This window comes from Paroedura picta, chromosome 6, assembly GCF_049243985.1.
Source record: "Paroedura picta isolate Pp20150507F chromosome 6, Ppicta_v3.0, whole genome shotgun sequence".
Classification (NCBI taxonomy): domain Eukaryota; kingdom Metazoa; phylum Chordata; class Lepidosauria; order Squamata; family Gekkonidae; genus Paroedura; species Paroedura picta.
This window is the reverse complement of record NC_135374.1, coordinates 21358057-21370150: the sequence shown is the minus strand read 5'-3', so window position 1 is coordinate 21370150 and position 12094 is coordinate 21358057. Positions and strand designations below refer to the sequence as shown.

The window sequence follows — 12094 nt, the reverse complement described above, 5'->3', positions numbered from 1 at the left end:
TCCCAAAGAGCGCGAAAAGTGTCCGAGGCAGCCCTTTCCTTCGCCTGCCGGCCGCCCCTCTTGCCCCCGGCCAGGCTGCGGGGCGAGCAGCAGGACAAGGGTTGAAGGAGTCCGCCCGGGGCCCCGCCCAGCGCGCGCGCTTGACGAGGAGAGCGCCGCGGGCCCCGCCCCTTCCCGGCTGGAATGCGAAGGGAGGGAGATGGAATGACGCCGGAGCGCGGGTCACGTGCCGCGAATGGAATGCTAACAATGTAGCGAATGTCCCAACTGTGCCCTGCCGCATTCGGAGCCCGAGAGGGGGAAAGAGAAGAATGGAGCCGGAGCCGCGAGTCGGGGGCGGCAGCCGCCGCGCGGACAGCGGGGAAGTCGCGGAAGCTGCCCCCTGACGCCCCGCTGGGCACCGAGAGAGCGCGGAGGAGGAGGAGGAGGAGGAGGAGGAGGAGGAGGAGGAGGGAGGGGGCTGCGTGCGGGAAACCCCCTTCCTCCCCGCGCCCAGAAGGTGAGAGGGGCTCCGGGAGGGGTGGGGCGAGGCAAGGGGCTTCCCCCGGTGGGCGCGCGCCGTTCTCCCCAGCGCTTCCAGACAGTCTCCCTCTGCAACTGCCACTTTGCGGCTGGCAACTGGGGGGGGGAGGGGTTGCTGGAAACTACGGGCGGGGCATGGGGGGCTTCCCCCTGGGGAATCCTTGGCACGCGACGAGCTAGAGACGGATAATATCCCAGGAAGGGGGAGTGGGTGGGGGGGGGGCAGCTCCTTCTCGGAAAGGGACTTGGGAAAAGTTCCCGAGAAAAGACGGAGGAAGCTTTGGCAAAGGAGCGCAGAGTGCCTCCCCCCCTTCACCTCCCCTTGCCAAAATTCCCCTTTGTGGCTACAGAGGCAGGACCGGGGGGGGGGGCGGCGGAGAGAAGCGGCTGCAGGGGGCCCTTGTGGTTCGAGGGCACCGAGCGGGGAGATGGGGCTGGGCCCTGGGGCGACTAGAGGGGATCTCTGGCTCACCCCCCCCCCCAGCCAGCCCTGCCTTGCAGCGGGGATCGCCGGTTGGAGGCGGCCAGGGCTGGGCCCCTGCGTGGCTTTGGCCGCCCCCAGCCTCACGGCTCCGCTCCAAGTGGAAAGAGGCGAGAAGGCGGTGCGGGCCACGAGCCTCGCCGGCCGGACCCAGAACGAGGAGCAGAGACCGAGGCGCCGGCCCTGCCTTTGGCCAGTGGCCTCCTGGTTGCTGTCCGGCCGGGCTCTCGCCCTCCCAGCATGGCTGCGCGGCAGGCGGCCGCGGAAGAGGCTCCCGGAGGGCGCCCAGCTCGGGATTCTCGGCCCCTTGGCCCCCTTCGCACCCGGCTGCCAGGCGTACATGGCCGGGCTGCGCGCAGGCAACGCGCCTCGCGGGGTTTGTTCCGGGCAGGGCGCGATTGTGCGGATGTGGCAGGGAAGCGCGGAGAGTCGGGCGCCCCGATCCTGGGCCTGCAAGCGGCGCAGCCAAGGGCTTTCTCCCAAGGCAGCGGCGCAGCCTGGAGTTGCTGCGGCCAGAGGCTCCCGTCGCCTCATCCGAGCCTGAGGGAGCGGGCGGGCGGGCGCGCCTGTCTGGCTGTCGGGGAACCCGCCCCGGGAAGGAGCGTGGCGCTCCCGGCCCTCTGGCCAGCTGAAAGGAGCGCAAACTTTAGCGGCCCGGGAAGTCCAGCGGCGCGGCGCGCTCCCCCTTGGTGCCGGGCGGAGGGCGCCGCACTGGCGTCTCCCAGGCCCGCGGCCACCACCGGGCCCTTCTCCACTCCCCGCACTCTCGCCTGGCCGACCTCCGCGCCGCTGACAGGCGAGCTGGGCCCTCCCCCGCTTGGCTTTGCAGACCGGCCTCTTAGCCCAGCCAGGTGTGCCTCAGGCCCCTGGACGGCGGGAGCTGGGACGGCCACTTGAAGGGAGCGCGGGATCTCGAGGGACAGGAAGAAAGGAGGGCCGGTTTCTCCTCTTCTGACGCCGTCGGGGGCTGGTCTCTCTGCCCCTGCAGCGGAGCTGGTGTGACGCCGAAGGTCTACTCTCACTTTTTCGGCTTTTGTCATCCTTGCTTAAAAACAAAATCTATTTGGGTTTAAAGAATGCTCTCCCTTTAGGGACAGCTTGCTCTTTGACCTCCAAACCTACGAACAGTTGAAGAAGACTCTTGCTAAACCCATCTGAAGGGGGGGGGGCTAATTTGCACTCTAAATGTTTTGCCTTACTGAGCGAAGCTGTTATAATTTTTTTGCCTTACTGAGTGGAGCTGTTCACACCCTGAGCAGAAAATAATGCCTGTAATCTTGATGTGAGTAATGGGCGGTGCAGGACCCCGCCTGGCTCCAGATCACTGCTGAGCAGGCCACTCAGGTGCACAGCCTAGAGGGGACGCTAGTGGGGGCACCTGCAGGAAAGGATTTCTCACAGGACTCCAAATGGTAATTTTCTCTCAACTGCAAGCTTAAAATCGTAAGTGCATTGCAAGGCGATGGAAGGTTACAATGCAGTTGAAAAGGAACCTTCTGTTTTGGGTTCAGAAAGCACATTTTTTGTACATGAATGCCTGCAGGAGGAGAGGGGCTGAAAACCAGCCTAAGAGCTCATGTTTACTTGGTGAAAAGTTCATCCTACATCAGAGACCTATTAGATTAGGCCAGTGGTCCATCTAGTCCAGCATGTTGTCTCACCAACAACAAGGCAATAGAGGCTGAGGCCTTCCCCTGTTGTGTTCTCCTGGCTGTGAGATTCAGAGGTTTTTACCAACCTGAATATTTTTGGTGCAGGTAATTCTTGCCTTTATTTTTATATTTTGGGCCTCATGAAAGGTCCTTAGCCAGGTTGAACCTTACAGCCCTGAATTAAAGCATGCATTTATTGTGGTGTAAGCCAGTATCTAATGAAGTAAGAATCTGCCTTCAAAAGTTCCATTGCTATTATAATGTAGGTATTTGATTCATGAATGAAAAAGAACAGTAGAGGAAGTGTAGGTTTTTAGATGTAATCTGGTTAGGGACTTTTCATTACAAGTTTGCTTTGGACGGACTTTTTGCAAGAGAGACAAAAACTCTTGGGAATGTTTTACTTCATCAAAAACACCATGGAAAGTTTGTGCCACGATAAATGTCTTTAAGGTGCCAGAGGACTAAAATATTAGCCTTTGTACTCTAGGACCGCTGTCCTAGAACTGAAACTATTGATAACTGCTCTATTTTTTTCTTTTTTAAAAAAACATGCACAATGTATAGGGTTATCCCCCCTCCCTTTGTAGGATTTGATGCTTTGTTAAGTAATTCTTCTTTGGGCAGAATGCACAGAGGAAGCTAATTTGCCTTTATTTTCGCACAAATGTATGTAACAAGAACTTATATGAGCAGACGGTCCCATATTGGAAAAAAATTAGGCTATGAAGAAGCATGAAAGTGCTAAAAAATGGGAGACATTAATTATGTTCTATGGTACCCAGAGAATTTTCAGAATAAAGGACTTCAGACATCCTGAGGCTTGGATTCTGCTTTAAAAAATCCACTAAGACCATTTACACACCTCTTCCTGCACCCACATGGGGGAGCATTTGGCCCCATGCACCTCATCCGCCCCAGATTTGTGCTCCTGCACGGGAGCTGGGACAGTGAAGTTCCCAGTGCGTAAACGGTCTAGAAGAGTCCCCTTGTTTTACCAGAGAACAGACTCCCCCCCCCCCCCAACCCTGGTATTTGCATCATGGGAGAATTGACATCAGCAGCAGGAATCCTGGGGATGCCACCCAGGCTATATAAAGGATTTGTCTCTATAGCAGGCTATGCCTGTTTGCAACATTGGCTTGCTCTGCTATGTAGTGGGTTTGTGTCTGATCCTCTGCTACTCCCAGGGTTGCTGTCTTAGAAGAAGATCTACATGCAGGTTATACCGGGTCAGATGGGGAAGTCATTGGGGACATGTGGGAATCGTTTGCATCCTATGTTTCTGCATTTGTTTGTGCATGTTGAGGTCATGCTAGGACAACTGGGCTCTTGCTTTTCTCTTCTTCAGCCTCTCATGCGAATTGTGTAATCTTCTGCTCTCTCCTTATGTCTAGCACGTTGGTGACTATATGTAGGAGACGGTGGTGTCGCAAGCCACTCATCTATCAAATTTGATGGATGTGGAATTAAAACGTTCTATGATTTGGAAGGGAAAAATGAAAACTAGATGGAGACTAATCAACTTCCTTACTTGGGAAGGAGAATAGAGACAAAATGGGAACAGACGTTGTCTTTAGAAAACAGTGCAATGTTTGTTAAGGCAAATTGCAGGACGGATATTTGGTCTCTCTTAGGTTTCCAGTAGAGTAAAGCCATGTGCCTTGAAATAGTTTTCCTGGATGTTTTTAATCTAGATAATAGGAGTCAGATGAATATTGTATGAACCTCAAATCCAAGGTTAGCATCTAGTTAAAGTCTGTGGCTTGGTTCATACATGCAGGATAGTGGAATAGTATAATGGGCTGGATTTCACTGCAGTCGGTGAATCATTTTTTGGAACTGTCCCCTGTCATAAGACATTCCCTACAAGCCAACATGGCAATCAGATTGAAGAGGTTATGTTTCCTCTCTCCATGTTCTATTAGTTTCCCATTGGCATGGATTTCTGTATTCAAAGGTAGAATTACCCACCTGCAGTCGAAAGTAATGTGGTCCATTCTCTCATCATCTTGGAACTGTGCCAGCTTCGTTATCACTTCTTTCTCTTGCATGTGGGAGCCAGGTCTAGAAATATGCCTTTTGATTGTTCATTGTTGTACAACTAGTAGGGGTCCTGCCAGTATTGGAAGGAATTGCAAGATCTGGTTCTCAAACCACAGTGGAACCTATTATACGTGAGTTCTAAAAGAAACCCGACATTTCAGATCAACACAACTTTTGCACAGAGAAGAGAGCTGTAGGTTGACTGGATTCTTAGCCTAATGTAATAGTTGAGAACCTTATTGTATTTCCTTCAAGCCAGATCCTTTGTGTCAGTGCAAAGGAGAATAGTTCTATCTATTCTCCTACAGGATTAGGAATCCAGTGACCCAATAGGAATCTCAGTGGTGTCCCCAGCTCACTTCTTCTTGTCCCCTGTTTTGGGGTTGCAATGAGATCTCTGCCAGACATACGTCACCTATGTGCAGCTAGCTCCTGGGTAATCTTCACACACAGTACAGAGAATTTCATTTTTGGCTTTTTTGCATTAGCACATTTCAGTTTTGTATTGAGTTTTGAACCAGAAGCAATAGAAGACCCAATGAACATTTCCTGAACATTTGGTGCTGATGGCAACTCACCAGACTGTGCTCCATAACTAAGGTGTTTCCTACCTGTTGCTTCTTACCTGCTAGTTCTTATCTCTGGTCAGGATTTTGCTTGCCACATGTTGATAGTATCATATCATATATGCCATAAAAACAAACAATGTCCCCATTAGACCTTTTGTTACTTCTTTCATCCCTCTTTTTCATGAGCAAAAGATACTGGTGCATAGAGGAACAGTTGCTTGAATGCCTTACTTGTGCATGAAGTTGGCTTATCTGGCTTCTTTTTGCTATTGATTATAAAAGGAATTTTAGCTTCCTAGAGTTCTTGGCTAGGAAGACAGACCAAGTCAGATAGTGTGGTGAAGATATTTGAACCTGGCATTTCAGGAGTTTGCTTGAAATAATTTAAGCAGATGTTTTACTTTTCAGTGAGATGAAACATTTTGCCATTTCATTGTGTGGCATTCAAGCTCGATAGCTATAGCTGATCATCTAACAGTATGGTGAGAAAACTTAGTGGAAGTCATGGCCTCATAGCTGTTTAAATTTCAGCATTTAAATAACTGCGGTTTTGAAACTTCACGACTTCCCTAATACTGTATTAGCAACAATCATCCATTTATTACTTTTAGTTTTATGAAAAATGCGACTTTATAAATGGCAACTTTTCAATGTTGAAAAAAGACACTGAAAAATTTCCCTCCCATGTCTCTGCCAGTAATCTAAATATTCCCTGTTAACTGGTGTTAGTTGGATAATTTCTCTTTTCAAGTTGATCAGACAAGATTTGATATCTGCTTGTCTTGGCTTAGAAACAAATAATTATCTGCTGCAAGTAAATTAACATGAAAATAAATTCTTCAGAATAATTCAAAGGTGATGTAAAACAATTAACTGAATGAGGATGGATGAGGGCAATCTACTGATTTTTTTTTTCAGATACAGTACATTACCATGATGAAAAATAAGCTGGTTGTAAATCAAAACAAGTCTGCATTCTCCCTAGAAAATAAAATGACTAAATTGAAGCTATTCTACTTTGGGCACATGAGAAGACAAGACGGGGAGGGGAGGGGGAGAGAGAGAATAATTCCAGCATAAGCTGAAGGCAGCAGGAAAAAAGGAAGACCCAACAGAGAGTGGTTAAAAGTGGAATTTGCTGCTGCAAGATGTAGTAATGGCAACAGGAATAAAAAGCTTGAAAAGGGGATTAAATAGACTCATGGAGGATAAGTCTATCAGTGGCGACTAGCCATGGTAGTGGAGGGGAACCTTCACATTCAGAGGTACTAAATCTCTGAATCTCAAAGCTAGGAGGCAACAACAGGGGAAGACCTCAGCCTCTGTGCCCTGTTGTTGGCCATCGAGAGAAACAGGTTGGCCACTGTGTGAGACAGGATGCTGGGTTAGCTGGATCAGTGATCTTCTGATATTAACAGGTAGCCAGTTCGGTAATACAATAAAATCAGAGTCTAGTAGCACCTTTAAGACCAACAAAGATTTATTCAAGGCGTGACCTTTTGAGTGCAATCACTCTGTCAGAAAGCTCATGCCTTGAATAAATCTTTGTTGGTCTTAAAGGTGCCACTGGACTCTGATTTTATTGTGCTACTTCAGACCAACACGGCTAGTCATTTAATCTTTCCACTTAGGTAATGTGATTTTTACAGTGGAGCGTGTAGTGGCTCTGTGGGGCAATTTGCGGGTGTGAAGATAGCATGTGTGTGCATGGTGATTAAAGCGGCTACTCCCATGTGTGCTGTTGGTCATAAACAGAAAAGAGCTGGTGTGTACATGAGGGATGCAAAGCTCCTGTTGTGTGTGTGATACAAAACCCTCATGTTGTTCCCCAGCCAATGCATAGACGCTTCAGAGCCCCCTCTCTTGGGGTAACATTTGTATTATATTTTCAATTGCCTTTTGTGTGTAGTTTTAATAACTGTGAGTTGCTCCAGAAGGTGAGAGAGTTTACAAATACTGCATCATAAATATTAGTTGCCTTATTTGCATTGAAAATGGAGAAAGAAGTTTTGGTGCCGTCACAGTAAACTTTTTACTGTGGTCATTCTCCCTCCTGCTCTTTAAACAGACATTTCTTAGCAGGAAATGCTGCTGTGGTGTGTAAAAACAAAGCTCCAGTTGTGTGTTTGTGGTACTTATGTGTGTGTGAGACTCCCCCAGAAACACACGTGCCTTGTTTTAGACCAGCCTTTTTCGGCTTTTTTACTGTAGAGGAACTCCTGAAACATTAATCAGTCTGCGGGAAACCCCAGAAGTGGTGCAATCATGCAGAATCTCATTGGAAAGCATAGTTGTGTACACGCCCACCCAGGGCCCCTCCCTTTCCCGCCCCCTCCAGCCCATCTTTAGTCATTTGGGGAGGAGGGAACAAGTTGGCATGACCATATATTGCCATATCACCTGATACATATTTAACAAATTTTAAAAAATATATTAAACATTAATTCCCACTAATTTGGAGAACCCAGGGCTATCAAGAAACTCCAGGGTTTCATGTACACTGTATGCGCAGCCCTCATATGGATCCTGGTCTTAGCACACATGTATAGGAGACATCTCTTACATGGCTGACAACATGGATTTGTGATATGATGAAAACATTATTACAAGCTCATCTGATATTGTCAACTTTTGGAAGCTAAGCAGGGTCAACCCTGGTTAGAAATTGGATGAGAGACCTCCGAGAAAGTTCAGGGTTGCTACACAGAAACGGTCAACAGCAATCAACCTCTGTTCTTCTATTGCTTTGAAAACCCTAAAAGGGTCACCATAAATTGACTGCTTGACAGCATTTTGTACACACACTCACAGCGTTATTGTTGCTGCTACATCACAACTTCCTTTGTGCTGTCTGCAATTCTCAAGACTTCTGGGCAACTGACAGAAGGGAGGGGAGTATCTAGCAAGCTGTACCCAGCACAGGGGTCCCTAAAAGGCTATTGTGTGAGATAAAAGAACTAAGGGAACACAGAGAGGAAGTTCTCTGAAAAATAAGCAATCAACTAAATGGAGCGTGGGAAGAAGAGGATTTAAAAATTGCACGTGTTACAGAAGGCAAAGATGCTTTGTAAAAAAGAGAAAGAGGGCTGAATGCAGCTTGCAAATGTAAAAATGGAAAAGGGTCATTTTGGCTATCAGTGCTAGGTTTTACTTTCAGAACCGGGCATAGATCCAGAACTTAAAGGTCTTTTCTGACTGGTGTGCAGTTGCCTTTTGCATGGTGGCAGTTTCCCTAGCAATGGCTTTTTAAATATATATATATAAATTCCCTGTAGTTCCAGAAAGTGAGCATCTCCATCCTGCCTACCCTGCTTGATCCTGCAGGTTTGGGCTCTCCGCCAGAGGAATGTGGACCGTTTGCACCAGCTGTGTGTACTGTCGTCTTTACGCTGATGGAAGCCTTGCCCTCAACATACACTCCCCTCCTTTTCTTTTTTTTTTTTTCTGAGGGTTGCAATTTTAATTTCTTTTTAAAACTGAAATTAATCTGGGAATAATGAAGTCCAGGCCTGGCTTCCAAGCACAGTAATGTGGAAGTTAATTCCGCCGGAACTGGCAGGATCTTTGTGTAAATTTACTTAGATCTGGAGGTAAGAATCTTAACAATGGGCACTGCTTTCTGGGTAATTCTCCTGTGTAGAATGCATGTTAAAATGAATGGGAAATGGACAAGAGAACAGAAACCCTCAAAACATGTTGCTTATTAATTTGTAGCACCATTTGCTCCCCCTGCAGGTGTCTAAGGGGCCCAGGTTGAGTAAAGGCAAGCCTTGGAATTGGGGTCCCTAAGCTTGGCACCCCTTCATGGACACCCCCCCCCACCCAAGGGTGGCCTTGGGTGTAGATCTGGTCACCTGATAGCTCGATCCTCTGAATGCCTGTAGACGGTTGCAGCTGTACCTTTAACCTTGCTGTCCTGCCCAAGTCAGCATTCTGTGGTTTATGGCAGTCTGGTATTTGCTTTGTTGTCTCCTTTTATACTGTGTATGTCTCAAGGGTCGTCCTGTCTCTGGCTCCTTCCCTTTGTGGTTTGCTGTGTCTGTCAGGACTAGATTGTGATGACACGCAGCATTGTTGGCATGAGACACAGTGTTGTCTCCTCCCGTTTTCGGTATAACATTTTCAATAAAGACCAAAAGCTCAGACAATTTCCACAGAAATGTGTGTGCGCATGGGTGTTGTGATCAAGTCGCAGTGAACTTATGGCAACCCCATAGGATTTTCAAGTCAAGAAGAAGCTGGTTTTTGTACCCCTCTTTTTACTATCTGAAGGAGTCTCAAAGCAGCTAACAATTGCCTTCCCTTGCTCACCCCACAACAGACATCCTGTGAGGTAGGTGGGGCTGAGAGAGCTCTGAGAGAACTGGGGATAGCCCAGGGTCACCCAGCTGGCTGCATGTGGCGGAGAGGGGATTCAAACCCGGATCTCCAGATTAGAGGTCACCACTGTTAAACCACTACACCATGCTGTCTCAGGGAAATCTCTTAAAGTTTAGTGTATTATTGGATCGATTTCATATTTTCATTTTATTTCTTGCATTTATGAAATGTGTGGGACTGTTGAAACTCTGATGCATTTCTATGGATTTTATAAGAAAAGCGCAATAAATAAATGTAACTAAGCCATAATAATAATACACCACACCTGGCTCTTGCATTGACATGTTTCAAGAAGAAAGGCTTTTTAAAGTAAGCAATGAGAATTGCGTGACAATCCGTGTCCTTTTTTCCCTTTCAGACACTGGCCAAACAGCAAGATGAAGTTTCAGGGTTTTCCCCTGTGTTTAGGAACCGCAAAACCCCTGAGCTGAAGAAGGGTGACAACAGTAACTGCTACTTAAGTTTGTGTAGTATCTTCAGTGTGCTTGACACCCCACGGAACATACAAGTGTGCAGTGCACTTCTTGCCCCAGGGGGGTTTGCAATCTAGACTGGATCATCAAGGGATTTTTTTTTTTTGCACCAAACTGATACCCTCAAGAGAAAAAAAGGCATTGAACATCCCCCTGCCCCCTTGATTGTATGCAAAAGAAGTTAGTATTTTATGCCGAAACAAAGCTGGATTAAACATGAGGCCAAAGACTTTTCCTGCCACCACTTACTCTGGGAACAGCCGGCAGAGACTGCAAGAGATTCGGGAAGGCTTGAAACAGCCCACCAAATCTTCCAGTCAGGGTTTACCCATTGGATCGGGCAGCGAAAGTTCTCTGGATCCTAAAGCCCTAGTAGGGAAGGATGGGGCCAGACAGCAGCAGATGAGACCAGGGGCCAAGTTTGGACCTTACCAGAAAGCTCTGCGAGAAATCAGGTATTCTTTGCTGCCCTTTGCTAATGAATTGGACACCACCTCTGCGGCTGTGGAAGTGAACAGACAGATGCTGCAGGAGCTGGTACACGCAGGATGTGATCAGGTAAGCGTGGATCTAGGAGAGCCAGCCTCTGAAAAGGTATCTGTGAGGTTGTGTTGGACAGACTGCTGTGTTGGTGTTGAGTATGTAGATAAGCTTAGCGCTTGGGTTGTTGTGTCCTTGTACTTTGAAACAGCTATGTGTTCACTCAGCCAGGCAAAATTGGGATTAAAGAGAGCTGTTACAGTCTAACGCAGGGGTAGTCAAACTGCAGCACTCCAGATATCCATGGACTACAATTCCCATGAGCGCCTGCTAGCCTTGGCTTGGAATTGTAGTCCATGGACATCTGGAGGGCCGCAGTTTGACCACCTTTGGTCTAACGGTTAGCATGCTGGGCTAAATTTTTAAAGAGCCAGGCTCAAATCCCTGCTCTGCCAGCGAGGTCATTGTCTGACCTTGAACCAATCATTCTCCCTCTGAGGCAGAGAGCACCTTGGATTGGGAGATTCTCACTGCCTACTTACTGAGGCAGGATTAAAGTTTCTTCCTGTTCCTGGCCTCCATCAGTTTTCTGCCTCACGGGGGGAGCACATTGCAATTGAATGAATTAATTGAATTTATTGTTGACCAGTGGTCCCCAACCCCCGGTCCAGGGACTGGGACCGGTCTGCGGCTCCTCCTCGTCCTCCTCCCTGGCTGCTGCCTTGGGGGCTGCCCTGCCACTCTGCCGCCAGTTCACCTTTGGTGCTCTCCAGCGGCCGCCATGGCTGGGGCTCCCCCTGGCCGTGGCACTGCGCAGCTGCTGCTGGCAGAGCCCCCCAGCGGGTGGCAGGAAGTCAGGGGCGCTGGCAGGAAAGCAAGTGGTGCAAGGGCTCAAGCAGCGGCAACATCCCTCGGCAAAAGACTACCCCCCCTGGACCTCAGTAAAATTGTCAAGTGTTAACCGGTCCCCGGTGATAAAAAGGTTGGGGACAACTGTTGTTGACGCCAAAGCCATGGCAGTTGAGTGATGGTTTCCTTTCTTCTTTCATTTCTTCCTCTAATTCTATTTTCGTTCCTCTTACTATCCTGTACTGTTTCCTCCTTCCTGGGAGAGACAAAATGGGGAGAACCCAATAGGCTGCTCTGAGCTCCATAGAGCAGTGGTCCCCAACCCCCGGTTCAGGGACAGGGACCAGTCCGTGGATTAGTCGGTACCAGGCTGCGGCTCCTCCTCGTCTTCCTTACCGGCTGCTGCCTCGGGGGCTGCCCTGCCACTCTGCCACCAGCTCAATTTTGGTGCTCTCCAACAGCCGCCATGGCTGAGGCTCCCCCTCAGTGTGGCACTGCACAGCTGCTGCTGGCAGCGCCCCCCAGTGGGCGGTGGGAAGTCAGGGGCACCGGGAGGAAAGCAAGTGGAGCAGGGGCTCAGACATCCCTCAGCAAAAGACTCCCCCCCCCCCCGGACCTCAGTAAAATTGTTGTGTTGACTGG

General features: G+C 48.8%; 1 protein-coding gene across 2 annotated transcripts in view; it reads left to right on the top strand.

Moving 5' to 3' along the window:
- Positions 1 to 228: 228 nt before the first annotated feature.
- The window catches only part of LATS2 (large tumor suppressor kinase 2), a 53295-nt gene continuing 41429 nt past the window's right edge, over positions 229 to 12094 (top strand). The window contains exons 1-2 of one of the 2 annotated variants that reach the window (XM_077341677.1): positions 229 to 499; positions 10009 to 10681. In XM_077341677.1, coding sequence (XP_077197792.1) covers positions 10340 to 10681 — 342 coding nt within the window. In that variant the 5' untranslated portion in view covers positions 229 to 499; positions 10009 to 10339. The remainder of the gene's footprint in view (positions 500 to 10008; positions 10682 to 12094) is intronic. The other variant, XM_077341676.1, reaches the window with a different exon arrangement.